The sequence below is a fragment of the Oratosquilla oratoria genome, chromosome 29 (assembly GCF_046742065.1).
Source record: "Oratosquilla oratoria isolate Oo_2021 chromosome 29, ASM4674206v1, whole genome shotgun sequence".
Classification (NCBI taxonomy): domain Eukaryota; kingdom Metazoa; phylum Arthropoda; class Malacostraca; order Stomatopoda; family Squillidae; genus Oratosquilla; species Oratosquilla oratoria.
In genome coordinates, this window is record NC_134805.1 from 13,362,473 (window position 1) to 13,384,972 (window position 22,500).

The 22,500-nt window shown below is 37.1% G+C and overlaps 1 protein-coding gene across 2 annotated transcripts in view; it reads right to left on the reverse strand.

Moving 5' to 3' along the window:
- The window catches only part of LOC143040596 (uncharacterized), a 51,990-nt gene that overhangs the window by 15,226 nt on the left and 14,264 nt on the right, over window positions 1-22,500 (reverse strand). For both annotated transcript variants that reach the window (XM_076211704.1, XM_076211705.1), the window contains exon 2: window positions 3,648-4,144. In XM_076211704.1, coding sequence (XP_076067819.1) covers window positions 3,648-3,893 — 246 coding nt within the window. In that variant the 5' untranslated portion in view covers window positions 3,894-4,144. The remainder of the gene's footprint in view (window positions 1-3,647; window positions 4,145-22,500) is intronic.

Here is a 22,500-nt window from a genome sequence, read left to right on the forward strand (position 1 = left end):
TTGTGGAAGAGTTCCCCCCCCCCCTCCTCGAGGTGTCACTGGTAAAACAGGTGGTATGGGGTGGGTAATAGTTGTTATAATCCTAAAAAGTTATGCTCTTTGTACTACACAGATGTGTCACTGGTAAAACAGGTGGTATGGGGTGGGTAATAGTTGTTATAATCCTAAAAAGTTATGCTCTTTGTACTACACAGATGTGTCACTGGTAAAACAGGTGGTATGGGGTGGGTAATAGTTGTTATAATCCTAAAAAGTTATACTTTTTGTACTACACAGATTCCTTTACTATATACAGAATAAATAATAATCAAACAGCACATAGAAGGGAAATAAGAGAGTGTGTACTAAGGTGGATTTGGCACGTTTATCCACATAAGAAACCAGATCCTTTGGTCCTTATTAGATTATCCATTTCATATCATGCTTAGTGGCTTAATCAAGAGTATGTAGTATTGCAGCATATATGCTTTGCAGATAGATATTTATAAAGGCATCTTAGACTAAGAAAACTCGTTATTATTTTATATTGTACGAGCAACGGGCTGCGCCCGATCCCGCAACGAGGAGGCTCAGCCCTTCCGGCGAGCTCGCTTCGCTCTCAGGCGCCATCGGCCAATCTGTCGTCTTCGTTGCAGTGACGTCACCGTTCTCGGCCAATCAGTCATCTCCGTTGCCGTGACATCACCACTCTCTCAGCCAATCAGGGGCTGGAGGGGACGTGTCCCCTTGAAGGATATCCGGTCCGATTTAGATCGATATCAACAGGAATTCTTTTATTATTTTGTAGAATTATTGTAGTGTTTCTCCCTACTATTATTTTGTAAAACAACTTTTCTTTGATACCAAAGAAATCACCGTGTTTGAAATTTAAAAGTAATTTACAGTATATCTATATATATATATATATATATATATATATATATATATATATATATATATATATATATACTCTTTTAACATAGCTGATCCTTTCAATTTACAAACCTGTGTTGGATCTCTCTTAATTATTCATTTACTTAAACAATTTGTTTGTTTATATATCTATAATATTCTTATTTGTTTATTTATTTATTACCTCGAGAACCATCCATTATTTGTGCTAAACTGTTAACTGGAGTCATCCTGATTTGGTGGCATTGGTTCAAAGTCGAAATTGTAAACCAAAGACGGTTGGATGTGACCAAAGCGACAGGATCCGTTAGATTTGAATCGTATTTCCATTTTCCATTCCACGAAATCCGGTCGTTTCGCTTCATGGCCAGTTCGCTACCAACCCTTTCGCTACATGGTTCGGTCGTTTCGCTACATTGTTTCGACATGCGCTGAATGGCCTACAGGGTCCGGCGCTTGGCCTTCAAGCCAAAAATTTCATAAATCAATCAAACATTGTTTCGACCGTATTCCACGAAGTTTGAAAACGAGACAGAAACTAGCGAATATCAAAAACAAAAAGTTATATATATATATATATATATATATGTATATATATGTATATATATATACATATATATATATATGTATATATATGTATATATATATACATATATGTATATATATACATATATATATATATATATATATATATATATATATATATATTTATATATATATGTGTGTATATATATATATAAATATATATATATATATATATATATATATATATATATATATATATATATATATATATATATATATAGTAGGCTTTAAATTTGTCTTCATTGAATATTTGACATCTGCATTCTATCCGTCCCGCCTGGTAATTTTATTCAGCAAAGGGATGATATATGGATGTTAAAAGAAAAAGAAAATCTGTCCAGCGTTGGACATGAAAAAAAAGGGATTTTGATATTATTCTTAGAAAATCGTAACTGGAGATCTCATATCCGTTCTTGCATGAGTGCACATTCTAACACGCATTTTACAAATGTCTGTCTTTTCATACGTGATCATGAATTATGGGACGCATAAAATGAATAGACAAAGGAGAAGGTTGGAGAAGCTGTACAATTATGAGAAAAACCAGAATATGGTTTGGATTAAGTTGGGGTCAGACATAAAATAAATGTTATGTTTTGTTGATACAGAAGCGGTGTCTGCCAGATTTGAGAAAGGCAGTAAAATGTGTCTCACATTTTTGAAACTTCATATAAACTGTGATAATATTTGATAAGGCAAAGAAAAAAATATTTGTCATCGAATACAACAAAATATAAGCATTAGAAAGCCGAAACTAACAACATTCTTCTGAAATTTCCAATACAGGTACCAAGGGGTAGGAAAACAGAAACTAATAAGAAATAGTGACATCGTAAAATATTTGTTTTTATTCAATTAATTTATCTACCGATATTCAAAGATAATGATAGCATCAAAACGGATTCGGGCTGTGTAATAGAGATAACAATAACACTTCATCATAACAGGATATGTATATATATTTTTCCTGACCATCTAATGCAGGGGGATGGTGTGTGTGTATTCACATCGGATCTGCTGCAGCCTCCTTTCGAGACAGTGTGTGTGTGTGTGTCAAAGGTCACAGTATTACCCTGAGATCGAGCCATATATGACTTATTAGTTTATGTGTAAGCTGGCAATGAGAACTCCAGGACTAGGTTCATGACAGTAGTAGAGAACTGCTTCTGAAGATAGCAAGAGGATACGGACTTAAAAACAAAATGAAATAAGACAATATTAAGATAATCTGAAGAGAGGAGGGACGGGTAGTTGGTAGGATGAAGTTGAAAGTGGCGAAAGAGGTGTGGCCACACGCCACTACTGCAGTCACCCCTTAACGCACATAGCATTTTTGTAAAATGAAATTACTAATCTTGGTCAAACCATCATATGTGTACATTATAATCAAATTATATATTGTAAATTATATTGCCACATACATACTGCAGTCTCCCCTTAACGCGCATAGCATTTTTGTAAAATAAAATGACTAATCTTGGTCAAACCATTATATGTGTGTATTATAATCAAATTATATATTGTAAATAATATTGCCACATACAAGGATAGCCCTTATAATATGAAAAGCATCTAAATGTAACATTGTTCTGTAAATTGTACAAAGTAATAAAATATTGTATATAATTTATCATACAGGACGAGAAAGTTACTAATAATTCCAAAAAATATAAAATTTAATTTAACACTTCTCCTACGGATCATAACCATGTACCATAAAATGGTAACTAACCATATCAGAGAAGATGAATCCTTGAGGCCTCAGCAGGAAATGAATCATCTTTTTACGCTCTAAGTTGATCGAGTAAAGAATGACCTTTGACGTAATTGGGCAATTCAGGCGTTGTTCTAAGATGAAAATCTAGGTAGAGGTCACACACACACACACACACACATACACACACACAAAAAAACACACACACACACACACACACACACACACACGTCTCTGATTCCTACACCAAGACTCAGATCCCCGCGCTTAGGGCGTGAAAAGGCTTTTGCTAATACTACAAGTCGTTATTTCCTCATTCGAGCAAAGCTGTGTGGAATTTATACATAAGGTCACACTTTTACCCCATGGATAAGAATACACGATCTCCCGAGTTCTCAGGGAAGGTGGTAATTGTCGACCACGAGCCTGGCACGTGGTCCACGGGTTGCCCACTTACCGTTGGTTCAAGTACGGCCTCAAGGCACTTGCTCATGCTCGTGGTGGTTCTTCGGGTCGAGTTCGGGGTCTCGAACTGGCAGAGAGGGATCGGCTGGAGGATGCTGTAGGTGGTGGGAGGGGTTTGTTCAGTCGTGACAGGGGTCTTGAATCTCCATGGAGGTTCGTCCCCGGCCGTGTACTGCCCCGCGGCCTCGTAGAGGATGGCAACGGTGACGAATATCACACAGAATCCAGGGAAACCCATATCGGAAAGGCCTCTTTCAGGATTCGAACCGTCCGGAGTAGTAGTAGTAGTAGTTGTTGTTGTTGCTGTTGTTGTTGTTGTTGCTGGGCCACGGTCACAGTAGGTCTCAGTAGTCTGCAGTAGTTCCTCAACAATTACAGTAGTTTATCAACAACTGGGGTAGTTGGCCCAGTGTTCTGGTTTGAGTTTTGATAAGAACCTGGCGTGGGGCGAAGAACATTTTCATCTCTGCCACTGTGGTTCCAAGTGCACTGGAAAAAAAAAGAAGAAAAAAATGCATAACAGTAAATTTCAATCGACAATTATTTACTATCATTATTATCTTTATCAATTTATTCTTACATGTTTATTTTGATATCTTTATCTATTCTGCTTATTCGTTATAATTAAATATACATACATACATTTTAACAACCACAATGCACTTTAATTCTAAGCCATCAAAGGCCAGCATATATATATATATATATATATATGTATATGTATATATATATATATATATATATATATATATATATATATGTTAAGTATTTTAGACAAATTATATATGTATATATATATGTATATATATGTATATATATATATATATATATATATATATATATATGTATATCGGTGTGTCTATATTTTGCAGCCGTAACTAACTCAGCGCAAAATCGCTAAGCATGAAAGGCACCAAGAAGCAAATATAACGAAATGTTTAATGGAGGTCATAAATTAAAGATGCGCTTCATTCCCCTTCCTTACAGTGTGGTACTTGTTACGCCTGCGCCAAACGATTTTATTAATTTTCGTTGCATTTCTCAGTAGCTTGACGTTTTATCAAATATCAAAGCGCTTATGATATACTAGCATAAGATATACTCGTACAGGATGTATGCTGACATGCATGAAAATAGTCTTACATACTTATGTACACATGTTCCAGCAAAGTTTACTGGATTGAGCTAGAATATATGAATACATAATTGACACAATTGTTGACTTTGAGTTCTGAGCGCCGCGCTTAAGGCGTGAAAAGGATTTTGTTAATACTACAAGTCGCTATTGTTCCATTAAAGCAAAGGTATGCGTGTGGGGAATTTATGTATATAAGGTCACACTTTTATCCATGGGTTGGACTACTTTAGTGAGTCCGCAGCCTCATAGTGGCCGGCAACGGTCCTCTGTTATTTAAAAGATCGCTTTGTTGTCAGTTCTGTTGTGCAGAGGTGGAGGAAATCTAGCTGGAGGTAACAAGGAGAGATCTTGGCACCAAGAGACCGAATGCCAGCTCTCGGGGATGCACCCTCTGAAATTGGTTAGTGGGTAGATAGGTTTTGAGGATGGGTGGTGTGAAATGGAATATGCCCCCCCCCCCATTGAAAATGGACCCCCTACTAAAATACAACTCATTACCATTAAGTTAGGTATTTTAATAAACAATACTTATTAATAAATGTTGATGTGATATATGTTTGTAAATAGATAAAAAATGTACAAATCTAGTATTTTGAGGGTATTTCATTTTCTGTACTGTAGGTTCCCATTTTCTATCTCAGAACCAGGGAGATGCTCATCTCTGACGTCCCTCTTGATCTGTTTATGCTTGACAGGTTCTGATGAACGACTTTTCTTAAGTTGAGTTCTTTAATCAACATGAAGGTTTAGTGAACAATTAATTATATTTTTGGGTGGCTAACTTGAATTTTGTAAATATAGATGACGCTTGAGATGTACTCTATAAAAAGTATAGCATAAATACGATGATTTTGAATATAGATTTAAATATATGTTCTCACTTTATAATTTTTTCAGAATATTGGGCAAAACTAATACTTAATCTTATATTTCAAAGATTTACCCTCAAAGATGTGTTGAAGATATTTCTACCATGTACTGGTGTATACATGGTGGGTTTGTCGACCTCTACAATGAAGTAATGAAAAAAATAGGGGGTTAACGCCCTCACCCTACCCTCCCTGGATCCACACCACTGATACATACTTATAGTAGTAAATAATATACCTTTTGTCTTGCAGTAGGTTTGTACACTATGAATATTGTAAAGTTACTGATCAAAGAAAACTCGTTTTCCTATAGTAATACGTTTTCTATGAAAACGCTTGCCCTCCAAGATGTGCTGTTGAAATGAAGCGTGTATATGTGCCTTTGTTAACCCTTTAGTTATTTGCATATTTTATTTTGGCAAGTACCTGGAGATTTCATTCAGCTGATGGACTCACGGTTCCATTTTTTATATAATTTAATCAAAGTTTTAGTAATCCTAAAACGCTGTATTGTCGTTGTGTTTAAATATGACATTACATACACTAAGCTTTTTTTTTCTCAGTCGCTGTGGCTTCTCGTGGTTGTCAGAGGGTGTGAGTAATGGTTGTAGAGGCATTACTAAGGGTAGAATTTTCTAGAACTTTCTGATGACTGGGAATTCTGTCAACGTGTGGTGTTTTTTTTATCGTAGATACGTCAGTTTTCCCTCTCCCTATGAAAGTTAAGACAATATAAATATTTATTCTTTCTGCTTTTTTTCTTCTTCTTATTCTCGCGCCTTTCTGTTTCCCATGCTATCAGGGGAATAGAGTATTGGTGTTCTTACATTCAATCAAGTCAACATTAATTATTATGCGTGATCACATGGCATGTCTATCTGCTTACGTCATGAGAAAACATAGGCGACTCAAGGGGTCAAGACAAACGTCGCCCAAGAGTTTTTTATCGATGGCGTGTTGTTTGAAAATGGCACACCCGAGTCGTTTCGTCGTTCTTACTCTTATGTAAATCGGACGTGACTATTTTGTTGACTGCCAGGGCCCAGATGCTGCTGCGGTTGAAAAATAATAAGCTTTTGCAGAGGGGAATAGAGGGGGGGGGGTTGTGTGTGTTTGTGTCCGAATGCGTGATTCACCATAATGATTCATTGTGGTCTTGAATTACGTGCTGGACGTATGATCTTCGAATATTAACCTCGTGAATGAGAGTTCATAACGTGATCTATATGGAATGTTGTGTTCTTAAACACACACACACACACACACACACACACACACACACACACACACACACACACACACACACACACACACACACACACACACACACACACACACACACACACACACACACACACACACACACACACACACACACACACACACACACACACACACACACACACACACACACACACACATAGACTAGACACTGTGAAATATAAAGACAGTATACCACGAGCATAGCTCCCCTTCCCGTAAGATACAACTAGGTAAATATACACACGCACGCACGCACACACGCACACACACACACACACACACACACACACACACACACACACACACACACACACACACACACACACACACACACTAACACACACTTGCTTATGAGGGAGAGTGACAGCTTGCGGTATCAGTGATTGTCTTTCCCACCGTGAGCGCAGCGTGAAATTGGGACCTCATACAATAAGCGTTTTTTTTTTTTTTTTTTTTTTTGTAAGAGTTATGCACATATAATCTGTGTCATTTTTAGCAGGTGAGCTTATATAACGTTGGGTGATGGAAGAGAACAGAGTGGCATGGTACCATTAAGTGATGATATGGTTTAACGTCACAAACTACCCCCCTGTCGGAAGGCTAGGACGGTGCCCGTCACAGAGGGCTTTGTAGCGTGGAATTATATGAACCATGCCCTTGGTTAAACTTCACCGGTGGCAGGATTCGAACCGCCATCCCCTCGACTTTCGCCGCAAGTAACGACGCCCCACCACATTGAAATAGCTTAATATATATATGTATATATATGTGTATATATATATGTATATATATGTATATGTATATATATATGTATATATATATGTATATATATAATATATATATATATATATATATATATATATACACATTTCAACAACCGCAATGCACTTTAATTCTAAGCCATCAAAGGCCAGCATGCTGAAATTGAAATATGGTACTGCCCAGGACTCGAACACGGCAACCTCAAGACAAGTGCGACAGTGACTTTCCAACTAGGCCATCAAGAGAGATTTATTTCATCTCATTTATTTATTTATTTTTTATTTTATTTTATTTTTTAGCTGGTACCCTCTCGCGTTATGCCAATGAGAACTGTGTTCAGTTTTAAATCGATAAGTTGTCAATTTGTGATAAAGGGGTAGTATTGATGGTATGGAGAATTTAGTCAATATATTGCCGAAAATATTGATTTTATATGGATAGTATTGATGGAGCGATGCAGGATAGTATTGAATCATTATGTCACCAAAAGTCTTGTGCGTTTACGGGCTAATTTAGTAAAATTTGTAAATTTGCAATATATATTTCGAGTCCTTGGCCGTACCACGTTTCAATTTCTGCATGTTGGCCTCCTCGAGTCTCTCTCGATGTTGATGGCTTAGAATTAAAGTGTATTGTGGTTGATAAATATATATATATATATATATATATATATATATATATATATATATATATATATATTCCCAGATTCTTACACGACCTGCACGGCTATCCCAATCACTGCCACGTAACTCCTGCAATTTTCTCTGACTCAAGTCTCCACGTTTTATCTTGCCGTCCCTCGGCCATATGCTAATCATCTCTTTCTCTCTATTTCTTTCTCTCTCTCTCTCTCGTTTTCTCCTTCACTTGCTCTCTTCTCTCTTTCTTCTTCCTACAATTTGATCATTATAGCTTCTCTTTTATCTTTATATCCCTCATAGAAAATATAAATCAGAATAGTGGATTTTTTACAATAAACAAACCATTGGCAATTTTAATTACAAGTAACAAGCAATTTGCGCAAATTGTGTGTACACCATTTTAATGTTTGTTTCTCCCCGCAAGGCTCGGGCTATATAAGGAGTAAAATGTTTTTCATCGATGTTATTTCTGAAGAAGCCCTGCTGGGCGAAACGTAAAATATATTGGACTCCCATACTCTGCGTTTGGCCTCTTCCCTACATGTTCTTTTATACAGGCTGTTCTCAAATTTGTTCTTCTTAAAAGGATGTTCTCTTGTCTATTCCTCACCTTCGGACGTTATCCATTCCCAGTTTTCAAATTTCATCTTTGTAGATCATAGCTGGAAGCATGACCTAACTACGTTTTGTGCTTTATACGTACCTACCGTGCACTTTCGACCTAACTGTGACTTACAAGAGATTCCAAAACTCAAAAGGAGAAACGATTAATGACTGAAGATTGTCAAAAGATTACAGAGGAGGAGCATTCCGACAGGAGACCTTTTGGTCCATGACTAGGTCGGATGCAAAAAAAAAAAAAAACAAAAAACAGAGAGAGAGAGAGAGAGAGAGAGAGAGAGAGAGAGAGAGAGAGAGAGAGAGAGAGAGAGAGAGAGAGAGAGAGAGAGAGAGAGAGAGAGAAGTGGGGAGAAAATATAATAATGATAAATAAATAAATAAATACATAAAATGAAAATTATAATAATATAAATAATAATCAATAAAATCAGTAAACAAATAAATAGGTAAAGTTAGATAATAAACAAACAGGCACATAGTAGATACTAATAATAAATTGACAGATAGATAATGATAAATAATAATCAAGGAAATGATAATAAACAAACGGACAAATAATAAATAAATTAATAAATAAAAGACGAATATAAAATGTGGAATGATACAGTTAATGTCGAGATGCTGACCAGCTGAATAGGACCTCTCCAGAAGAAATGCGTCTTTGGGAGGAGATGACACGAGGGGGAGAGGATCAAACAAGGCCCCAAAGAAAGAAAATGAGCCTTCAAGTTTCATTTCCATCAAACAAGGCTCCAAAGAAAGAAACCGAGTCTTCTAAGTTTCATTTCCATCAAACAAGGCCCCAAAGAAAGAAAATGAGTCTTCAAGATTCATTTCCATCAAACAAGGCCCCAAAGAAAGAAAACGAGTCTTCTAAGTTTCATTTCCATCAAACAAGGCCCCAAAGAAAGAAAATGAGTCTTCAAGTTTCATTTCCATCAAACAAGGCCCCAAAGAAAGAAAATGAGTCTTCAAGTTTCATTTCCATCAAACAAGGCCCCAAAGAAAGAAAATGAGTCTTCAAGTTTCATTTCCATCAAACAAGGCTTCAAAGAAAGAAAATGAGTCTTCAAGTTTCATTTCCATCAATCAAGGCTCCAAAGAAAGAAAATGAGTCGTCAAGTTTCATTTCCATCAAACAAGGCTCCAAAGAAAGAAAATGAGTCGTCAAGTTTCATTTCCATCAAACAAGGCACCAAAGAAAGAAAATGAGTAAGTTTCATTTCCATCAAACAAGGCCCCAAAGAAAGAAAACGAGTCTTCTACGTTTCATTTCCATCAAACAAGGCCCCAAAGAAAGAAAATGAGTCTTCAAGTTTCATTTCCATCAAACAAGGCCCCAGAGAAAGAAAGTGAGTCTTCTAAGTTTCATTTCCATCAAACAAGGCTCCAAAGAAAGAAAATGAGTCTTCAAGTTTCATTTCCATCAAACAAGGCTTCAAAGAAAGAAAATGAGTCTTCAAGCTTCATTTCCATCAAACAACGCCCCAGAGAAAGAAAATGAGTCTTCAAAGTTTCATTTCCATCAAACAAGGCTCCAAAGAAAGAAAATGAGTAAGTTTCATTTCCATCAAACAAGGCCCCAAAGAAAGAAAACGAGTCTTCTAAGTTTCATTTCCATCAAACAAGGCCCCAAAGAAAGAAAATGAGTCTTCAAGTTTCATTTCCCTCAAACAAGGCCCCAAAGAAAGAAAACGAGTCTTCTAAGTTTCATTTCCATCAAACAAGGCTCCAAAGAAAGAAAATGAGTCTTCAAGTTTAATTTCCATGAAACAAGGCCCCAAAGAAAGAAAATGAGTCTTCAAGTTTCATTTCCATCAAACAAGGCTCCAAAGAAAGAAAATGAGTCTTCAAGCTTCATTTCCATCGTTTCATTTCCATCAAACAAGGCCCCAAAGAAAGAAAATGAGTCTTCTAGTTTCATTTCCATCAAACAAGCCTCCAAAGAAAGAAAATGAGTCTTCAAGCTTCATTTCCATCAAACAAGGCCCCAGAGAAAGAAAATGAGTCTTGTAAGTTTCACTTCCCTCAGACAAGGCTTTTCCATCAAACAAGGCTCCAAAGAAAGAAAATGAGTCTTCAAGTTTCATTTCCATCAAACAAGGCCCCAAAGAAAGAAAATGAGTCTTCAAGTTTCATTTCCATCAAACAAGGCTCCAAAGAAAGAAAATGAGTCTTCAAGCTTCATTTCCATCAAACAAGGCCCTAAAGAAAGAAAATGAGTCTTGTAAGTTTCATTTCCCTCAGACAAGGCTCCAAAAAAGAAATTGAGTCTTCAAGTTTCATTTCCATCAAACAAGGCCCCAAAGAAAGAAAATGAGTCTTCAAGTTTCATTTCCATCAAACAAGCCTCCAAAGAAAGAAAATGAGTCTTCAAGCTTCATTTCCATCAAACAAGGCCCCAGAGAAAGAAAATGAGTCTTGTAAGTTTCACTTCCCTCAGACAAGGCATAAAAAAAAAAAAGTCTTCTAAGTTTCATTTCCATCAAACAAGGCCCCAGAGAAAGAAAAGGAGTCTTCAAGTTTCATTTCCATCAAACAAGGCCCCAGAGAAAGAAAATGAGCCTTCTAAGTTTCATTTCCATCAAGCAAGGCCCCAAAGAAAGAAAACAAGTCTTCTAAGTTTCATAAGTTTCATTTCCATCAAACAAGGCCCCAGAGAAAGAAAATGAGTCTTCTAAGTTTCATTTCCATCAAACAAGGCTAAAAAAAAAAAGAGTCTTCAAGCTTCATTTCCACCAAACAAGGCCCCAGAGAAAGAAAATGAGTCTTCTAAGTTTCACTTCCATCAAACAAGGCTCCAAAGAAAGAAAATGAGCCTTCAAGTTTCATTTCCAAGTTGAATGTAGAGTTCCTTGTTAATTTCTCCGGAGTTCTCGCGATCACTTGTGATAATGAACATTGTTATAGATATAACAATAATGATAATATAATGGTGGTTGTATTGACAATTGTAGTAACCATGCATGTTTTAGTACGATAGCTGTACTTGTGATAATATAGATTAAAAAACACATAAAGTATAATCATGATAGCGACGTTTTTGGCACGAGAAATGGGAATGTCATTGACAATGAAATGAGTACTGATAGCTACAGGAGAGAGAGAAGAGTAGCAATATTTTTAACCCATTCAACTCCGATGACAAGATGTCTTGTCATTTGGTGAAATAAAACAAAACATCATAATAAAACAACAAAATGTTTGATGATCAAACAGCACCAGAAAAATATGACGTCATCAGTCCTCCTCGAGGAGGACTGATGACGTCATATTTTTCTGGTGCTGTTTGATCATCAAACATTTTGTTGTTTTATTATGATTTTTTGTTTTATTTCACCAAATGACAAGACATCTTGTCATCGGAGTTGAATGGGTTAAGATGGTGCCACAATAGGCTAGCATGCTACTTGCTTTTGCTACTAGAAACGACTTTGTTTATAATATTCTAGACTTCCGTAAGAACACTTCAACAATACATAGATTTAACTTCTTTTGGTTCGGCATTCAGCTTCTCAATATATGACGCAAGAGTGATTTGACATTTGGAAATTTGGAAAAACAAAAGATCATAACCGAAGTCGTTTCTAAACTCAGACGAAATAGCAAAAGCGAGTATTCCTAGTGTGCTTCCACCTTTAGTTCTAGAGGAAGTGATTGTTGCTCTAGGATAGCTTTCCCAACCTGGGGGTGTTGTAAGCAATTACAGGGGGTGCTGGGAAGTGATGCACACAAAAATTACATTGATATAAGTATCATTAATTACCCAGTTGTGCATATTTTATTTTCCCCATGCTATTCTATTTTTCTAGGGAGTTCTTATTTCTTCTACAAACAATATCGTCCCTTTGTTTCAGTTCTAAGGAATCAAGAAAATAAATCATCAAACACTACACTTTCTTTTGTCCTTCTAATAACAAAATAGGGGTGCTGGACTGCTTAGACATGACAACAGGGGGTGCTATGGTCGGAAAAAGTTGGGAAACGCTGATCTAGGATATGCAGTTAAGTGGATCTAGCTATGGAATATTGCATGCAGACCAGGTAGAAAGCCAAAACAGGTGATCAGACCCCATACATCTTCACCAGACGACTGTGCGCATGATCAGAACCCTACTGGCCCCACATTCACTTAGTTATGGGTTCGAATCCCGCACTTCGATTGCCAGCAGTGACTGTTATCTGAGTCAACGGTGTCCGAAGCGCATCAAAGTTACTCGCCCTCTCGCATGGGATTCACATCACGAATTTATCAAAATCGACATCCGCCCTCTGGTAACTCGTATCAACCTCAGCCAGGCCCCAGCAGAACAAGCTACCTTATCTCCAATGGCTGAAACCTCTCCCCTAAATTCATTCTTTCATTACCTCACTGCACATGTCGAGAAATCTGCCTTAACCCATTCAACTCCGATGACAAGATGTCTTGTCATTTGGTGAAATAAAACAAAAAATCATAATAAAACAACAAAATGTTTGATGATCAAACAGCACCAGAAAAATATGACGTCATCAGTCCTCCTCGAGGAGGACTGATGACGTCATATTTTTCTGGTGCTGTTTGATCATCAAACATTTTGTTGTTTTATTATGATTTTTTGTTTTATTTCACCAAATGACAAGACATCTTGTCATCGGAGTTGAATGGGTTAACTTGCACTCTCTGGAAAGACGCAGAGTGCGGGGTGATCTAATAGAGATGTTCAAGTGGATCAAAGGCTTTAACAAGGGTAATGCAAACAAGGTCATCATATTAAAACAACAGGGCAGGACTCGCAGTAATGGTTATAAACTGGACAAATTTAGATTTAAAAAGGAAATAGGAAAGAATTGGTTTACTAATAGGATGGTCGACGAATGGAATAAACTTAGTAACCATGTAGTAAGCGCTGAAACTATCAGTTGTTTTAAGAAACGATGAGACAACTTTATGGATGGGGATGACAGGTGGTGATGGATACGGAGCTGCCTAGTGTAGGCCCTATGGTTTCTTGCAGTCTCCCTCAATTTTTATGTTCTTGTGGACACTGACTGATACGTGGAAGACATCAGTAAAACAGTGACAAAAATTATCCATGCATTTGATAAAACACTTCACCGAGAATAATTGGAAGTATATTCAACAAATTACTGAGGGTGAATCTTTAAAAATGTACGGTTAAGTATTACTTTTGTCCAACATTTTGAAAGAAACTAATTCAAGTGAGAATGTATACTTCAATTCATATAAAAAACCATCGCATTCATGCTACAGAATACATCTCTTTGAAAGTACCATCTACTGTATATTTACAAAAGGCTAACCCCTCCAAAGCATTATCTACATTTACAAAATTCAGATTAGCCCACCCCCAAATTTTGATCCTAGATTCGCCACCATCTCCACTTTATCTCAAATCAATTTGACTAGAAAAAAATAATTAACCTTCATTTGATAAAATAAGTACATTAACACAAAAGAGAAAATAGGTAATAGTGGGAGAATGTAATTTAACAAAAATGGAGATTTACTCAGACCAATCTTAGTGACGAGAATTACAGCAAGCGGCACACTATAGATTTTGCTATTCCATTTGAGTAGAAACGACTTGTGTGACAATATTCTAGATTTGTGTAAGAACATCTCAACAAAGTGTCTAACATTCGTATTCTAGGTTTAACTTCTCTTAGTTCATTCAGCTTCTCACTGTGTGACGCAAAAGTAATTTGACTTTGGGAAATTTAAAAACAAAAGAAGATCGTAACCAAATTTGTTCCTATTCAGACGAACTAGCAAAGGTAAGTAGCATGCTAGCGAGATGAACATTAATTGGATTAGGTCTGAGGAAGTATTGGCTTTGTGCTGTAGTGATTTCATTAACTAAACACAACTGTAGAATAATAGAACTCAACGCGTGGATTCAAATATTTAATTTACGTAATATCTTTCCTTATAGATCATCTTAATACTGAATGAAATCGTGTGGTGTCCACTAAATACCGTATTTTGTGGTGTAGAAGACCTACGCTAACTTCAGCATGGAGTGTGTGTGTGTATGTGAACACACACACACACACACACACACACACACACACACACACACACACACACACACACACACACACACACACACACACACACACACACACACACACACACACACACACACACACACACACACACACACACACACACACACACACACACACACACACACAGCGGTCCGGGTTCGAATCCCGCCCAGGGCTGAAATAGTTTCAGTATCGCTGCGCTGCGAGATCTTACTCCAACTCTCGTGGGCGGGGAGTTGGGTATGTGTGTGCGTGTAAGGTCACAGTATTACCCATAAATCGGTCATACGAGTTCTGAGCTCTCTTCCGGGAGGTTAATGGCTGCCGATCGCGAGTCCAGCACGTGATTCAAGACCATGGTGGTGGTGAATCACACATACATACACACACACACACACACACACACACACACACACACACACACACACACACACACACACACACACACACACACACACACACACACACACACTTCAACGAACGGACGGCTTAGAAGACGTTCTGAAGAAAATTGAAGTTTCGTGGATCCCAACGCAAAGAGAAGTGCCTATTGTATTTACAGGGTGGGGGGGAATTGCTCGTGGGGTAGTGGGAAAGTAGGGAAAGAGGAGAAGGGGAGGGATTGCTGAGGGAAATGGAAGGAAATGAGGAAGGAGAGGACTTGGCCCAGGCAGACAGGCGAGAGGTAAACAAACGACCCCCCGACCAGCTGAGCGACGATGAAATGTCTAATAAAAATGTAAAGATTAGAAGTATAGATAAGAGCAATACAGTAGAAAGTGATGAGAATATTTTCCAGGGATTTAAAGAGGGTGGGGGGGACACAAACCCCCCCGACTGACAAGACTAGAAGAGAAGGTCGATAAGATGATCGAGGACTTGGAGCGTAGGTTCGGTCATGTTAACAACATTATACGGAGAGTTGAAAAATTGGAAGAACTAGAGAAGGCGAACAAAAACTTAACTAAGGAAATTGAAGAATTAAAAAAACAGTTAAAAGAAGTAAAAGATGAGAATAAAGTCTTAAAGGAGAATAATAAGGAGAACAAGGAGGGTTGGAAAAAAATTCAAGAAAATAGCAAAGTTGCATTCACTGACATAATCAGACAGCAAATGAATGAACAAACTGAAAACTCAGTTATTAAAGTGATGAGACAGAAGGAGAATATAGTAAGAGACTTAGCAGACAGAAAGAAATGTATAATTATATTAGGAATGGAAGAGAAACATAACCCAGATAGAACCACAAGAATCAAAGAGGAAAATGAAAAAGTAAGAAATTTACTAGAATTAGTTCAGGAAGATGAACCAGAAATAATGAAACAAATCGAAGAGAAATTCAGGCTCGGGAAATATAGTACAGACAAGACTAGACCAATTAAGATTAAATTCAGGTCACAAACTACGGCTGAGAATATCTTATCCAAAACAGCAACAAGTGAACAATATAAAAAGGTATGGATAAAAAGGGAAATGAATATAGAGGAAAGAGAGGAAGAAAAAAAGAAAAGACTTGAAGCAAAGGAAAAAACGAGATAAGAACGGAGTCAGAAAAAGAGAGATTCTATTGGAGAGTAGTGAATATGAAACTAAAGTCGACATACAAGAGAAAAACAAAAGGGAAACAGAGAACACAATGGAAGTGGCAGAAAACTAAGAGTGTCTTACACAAGTATAGATGGATTAATAACAGAATTGAATGAGCTGAATGACTATTTGAAAGAAAAAGAACCAGACATAATGGGAATTGTAGAAACAAAATTAAAAGGTCCACTACCACCCAACAGTGTAGGACATGATGCATATAATTATTGGATTAGAAACAGAGTGAAAAAGGAAGGGGGTGGAGTTATGTTCCTGACTAAGAAGGATATAAACGTGAAGTGTGTCACATATGGAAAGAATACAGTAGAGATGATAATGATGGAAGTAGAAGACAGAGATAAGAAGAGCAGAAAGTTTGTGATAAATTATGTGCCCCCGAAAACAGCCTCATGGGAAGAGAGTGAACATAAAAGTATGTTAGAGGACACAAAGATAACATTAAACAAGATAATGGAAGAGGGAGGAAGAATAGTTATGATGGGCGACTTTAATTGCAAAGAAATCTGCTGGGAAGAAATGACAGTAAAGGGTGGAGACGGCTCATGGGGAAATGCTCTACTTGAGATGGTTACTGACCATACAATGACACAATGGATACAGGAGAACACTAGGTATAGAAATGAAGAAGAGCCATCGAGACTAGACCTAGTAATTACATCCGAACCTAGAATAGTGGACAAAATTGAATATAAAACACCAATAAGTAAAAGTGACCACATATTGATTGAACTGGAACTTAATGAAGAAAAATATATGAAAAGAAATGAACAATATAGAAAAGGAAGAATGATGTATGAAAAAACAAACTTTGATAAAAATAAGAGAATTCCTCCAAAAGGAAAACTGGGAAGAAATATACAAAGAAGAAACAACAGTAGAAGAGAAATGGAATCTTTTGACAAAAATTTACAAAAAAGGAGTGGAAAAGTATGTTCCATGACAAAAACAAGAAAAAGAATATGTAAAATGCTGGTACAACAAAAGCTGTAGGGAGTTAAAAGACAAAAGAGACAAAGCCTGGACAAGATGGAAAAAAGACAGAAGACCTGAAAAATGGAAAATATATACCTGCTATAGAAATGAATATGTACAAATGTGCAGAGAGGAAAAGAGAAAATATGAAAAATATATCATAGAAAAGTGTAAAAACTATTCTACAGATTTGTAAACAATAAACTGAAAAACAAACAAGACTTAGAGAAATTAAGACAGGAGGGAATTGAATACACTGAGGAAATGGAAATGGCAGAAATTATGAACAAACATTTTAAATCAGTGTTTACAAGGGAGAACATACAACCTGAAGAGAACGAATGGAAAGAGAAAGTCCCCCCTATGGAAGAAATAGAAGTAACAAAGGATGAAATATTAACACACTTAAGTAATCTTGATGTCAGAAAATCGCATGGACCAGATGAAATAGCAAACTGGATACTGAAAGAATGCAGGAATGAACTGGCAGACAAAATACATAGCATACTAAATAGTTCCTTGAAAGAAGGAAAAGTTCCAGAAGATTGGAAAAAAGCAAATATAGTACCTATATATAAAGGAGGAAATAAAGAAGAACCTACCAACTATAGACCAGTCTCTCTAACAAGTACAATAGCAAAAATTTGTGAAAGAATTATCAAAAGTAGATGGGTAAAATATTTAGAAAAAAAACAAAGTGTTAAATCCAAGGCAATTTGGATTCAGACAAGGACGATCATGCGTCACCAATTTAATATGTTTCTATTCAAGGCTAATAGATATAATACAAGAAAGAGATGGATGGGCGGACTGTGCATTTTTAGATCTAAAGAAAGCTTTTGACAAAGTACCACATAAGAAGTTGCTTAAGAAATTAGAAACTCAAGGAGGAATACAGGGCAAACTACTAAATTGGATGGAGGACTTTTTGCAAGAAAGAAAAATGAGAGTAGTGATAAGAAACCAGCACTCAAAATGGGATGAAGTAATAAGCGGTGTTCCGCAGGGAACAGTTCTGGCCCCAATAATGTTTGCTATATATATTAATGATATGGATGAAGGAATTAAAAGCTATATGAGCTTCTTTGCAGATGATGCAAAACTACTGAAAAGAGTGAAAACTGAAGAAGATTGTGAATCACTACAGAGAGATCTAAATAAAGTACAAGAATGGAGTAGGAAGTGGGAGATGGAGTTCAATACAAAAAAGTGTAGTATAATGGAATTTGGAAAAGGCAAAAACAGAATAACAGGATCATATAAATTGGGAGAAGGAATAAAAAAGTAGAAAATGAGAAGGACCTGGGAGTCATTGTTATGAATAATATGTCACCTGAGAAACATATAAATAAGATTTTTGGAGAAACTTATAATTTAATAAGAACAATCAAAGTTGCATTTACATACCTGGATGAAGAAATGGTGAAGAAAATCCTAATCACCCTGATAAGACCAAGATTGGAATATGCAGCAACGATATGGTCACCAAGTACAAAAAAATGTATGAAAAAACTTGAAAGAATACAAAGAGCAATTACAAAATTGGCACCAACACTCTCAAAACTATCATATGGAGAGAGACAGGCAAAACTTGAACTACAGACACTAGAGCAAAGAAGAGAGAGAGGAGATTTGATAGCTATTTACAGAATCATGAAAGGCATAGAAATTACTGATAGAGAGAATCTGATAAAATGGGATGACAGAAATACAAGAGGACACGGAAAGAAAATAAAAAAAGACAGCTATAGAAGAGATTTGAAAAAGAACAGCTTTCCTCACAGAGTAATAGACAGTTGGAACAAGTTAGATGAGAAAGTGGTGTGTGCAAAAACAATACATGAATTTAAAAATAGTTTAGATAAAATGAGATATGAAGACGGGACACCACGAGCATAGCTCCCCTTCCCGTAAAATACAACTAGGTAAATACAACTAGGTAAATACACACACACACACATACATTCATGAATTTAAGAGCAAAGTAGACACTGCGAGATACAAAGGCGGGACACCACGAGCGTAGCTCCCCTTCCCGTAAAATCAATAATTCAATCAATCAAATCAGCCATCCTGAGTCCACTGCTGAACAAAGGCCTCCTTCATAGCATTCCATGATTCACACGACCGTGCCATCCTCTGCCACGTCACTCCCGCAAACTTCTCGATCTCGTCTCTCCACCTTCTGTCTGGTCTCCCTCTTCCACGCTTTCTATCTCCTGGCGTCCACTCAGTTACACACTTGTTCCATCGGTCATCAGTCGTTCGCACCAACTTACCTGTCCGATTCCACTTCCTCTCTTTTACTGCTTCCGCAATATCTTTCACTCTAGTCTGCTCTCTCACCTAACTTGCTCTCTTTCGGTCTCTCAGTGTTATTCCCATCATTGATCTCTCCATTCTCCTCTGTGCAGTCCTTAGCTTTGCTTCCATTGTCTTCGTTAGTTTCCAAGTCTCACACCCGTAGATTATTGCCGGTAGAATGCATTGACTGTAAACTTTACGTTTCAAACATAAAGGTACAGAGCCTCTCAGGATTTTATTGTACTTATTGTATTTTATTTCGTAAAATACAACTAGGTAAATACAGACACACACACACACACACACACACACACACACACACACACACACACACACACACACACACACACACACACACACACACACACACACACACACACACGGCTCGACGCCGCAGTGGTAGCGTTCGCAACTGCTAACCCAGCGGTCCGAATTCGAATCACGCCCAGGTCTGAAATCATTTCAGTACCGCTACGCTGTGAACCGTTACTCCAGCTCTCGTGGGAGTTGGGGTGAGTGTGTGTGTCAGGCCACAGCATTACCTATAGTTCGGTCATATATGAGCTCTGAGCTCTCATCCGGGAGGGTAGTAGCTGTCGATCATGAGTCCAACACGTGATCCAAGACAATGGTGAATCACATGCACACACACACACACACACACACACACACACACACACACACACACACACACACACACACACACACACACACACACAAATATATATATATATATATATATATATATATATATATATATATATATATATACAAAACACAGAAATAGTCTGTAACTCTAATATGTACAACAGAATAAAACACAATACAATAAGTTTAACATAGAAAACAAGAAACGACATAACTTAATTGATGTTACTACTTTTTATCACACCGAGACATGACGATGTATGCTAAAGAGCAAATTTATGATGAATATCGCCTTTATTCAACGTCATTGTGATTTCTTAATTCTTTCGAAGATAGAGTATATTTTCCGACTTGAATATAGACTTTATAAATGTTTTTGGAAGAAATTATTGTTTAACAATTACGGGTTGAATGAGCATTACGAACGTTAGATCATTCGTATAATCGTTACTTTCTTTTAATATCTACAGTAATTTGGTTTCAAGTAAATATAATAAGTAATGATAATGGTATTTGTAATATTGTAATGATAATAATGACGTGCGTAATACAAGAATATCTAAAACTCGAACTCAGTAGAGGATAGCTGTAAAATACAGTCAACATGTAAAATCGAAACTTCACAGGGCAGTTTTCTACTTTCATGTTCGTTTAAGTAATTATTTCTATCTATTTGTTTATTTGATTTATCATATTATTCTTTATTTTATCCACTTATTTTACAAAAGCTGCGTCTTGTATACCGCGAAATACGGTCGTTCTAATTGTCTGTCTATGGACCCTCCATGACTACTGTGGACAACGGAGCCTCTTACTTATGGGAAACTGTTGCTTTAACCTCCTGAAGATCTATTTCAGAAAGTACAGTCACCTCGAGAACAACCTGTTTTGGGATTCACTGTTTGTAGACGAGGCGCCTTTGTAGGATAGAGTGTGAAAAGTTCAACAAATGGATTAACCAGGCCCGCCACCGTGCAACTGGTTAACCGCAAAGCTATTAAGTTCGTTGTTTGAGGAAGAATCAAATTGAAGGCAAGTCAGGGACACACTATAGCACGCTGATGTCTTCGCATCGTTCTTTAGGATACTGGTGAACTTCAGGATGCTGCTATCCAGTCCGTTATGTGATAAAACACGTGGTACTTCCTGTGTGGACTGTCAAAGAGTAGCGACGTCCCAAGACCATCGCTGTCACCATGCAGTGAACTCACGGTTACGATGTGAGATTACCCACAAGGCTAGAAGCACAGGTAGACGACAGTCCACCATAACAACCACGCAATAAACCATGGCAAGCTTAGTCCGTCACAAACCTATTCTATACCTGGACATTTACTCTCCAAATCCGTGCTTACAGAGTGTTTTCAAACAATTTGCAAATGTCGTTGGCAAGCAGTCTGCAAGAATTGTTTGCAGGCAGTCTGAAAGGATTGCTTCCGGGAACCGTTTGATGTTTGCAAGTAGTCTCCACTGTTTGCAGTCTGTAAGCTATGCATGCAATCAATTTGTTTGCACTTTGAAAGTACCGTTTACAAAGAATGCAAGCACTGTGTGCAGTCTTCAAGCACAGTTTGCAAACAATATTCATTGTTTGCAGTCTGTAAAAAAAAATGTCTGGCCGTCTGCAAGCATCGTTCCCACACAATCTCTTGGTATGTATTTAATAGTGAGACTAGCAATAGAAGAAAGTTATCATTGTAACAGGCGAGAAAGAAAGAAATGGAACACAGACGCTCCAAACGTTGCTAGTAAACTGTGCCTGAAGATTATTGAAGATGGTTACAGAACATGATTATAAGCACTATCATAACATGCATAATGTATGAATGTATAATGTGCAACAAAACCTCCAAGTTTTCATCCTCGTCCAGGAATGTCTGTACCCAGATTTTTTTTTTCCACTTATGTGAAACGTTAGAGTCCACTTCCTAGGTGCCAATGAAGCATTTTCAGACACGTTCAATTTTATTG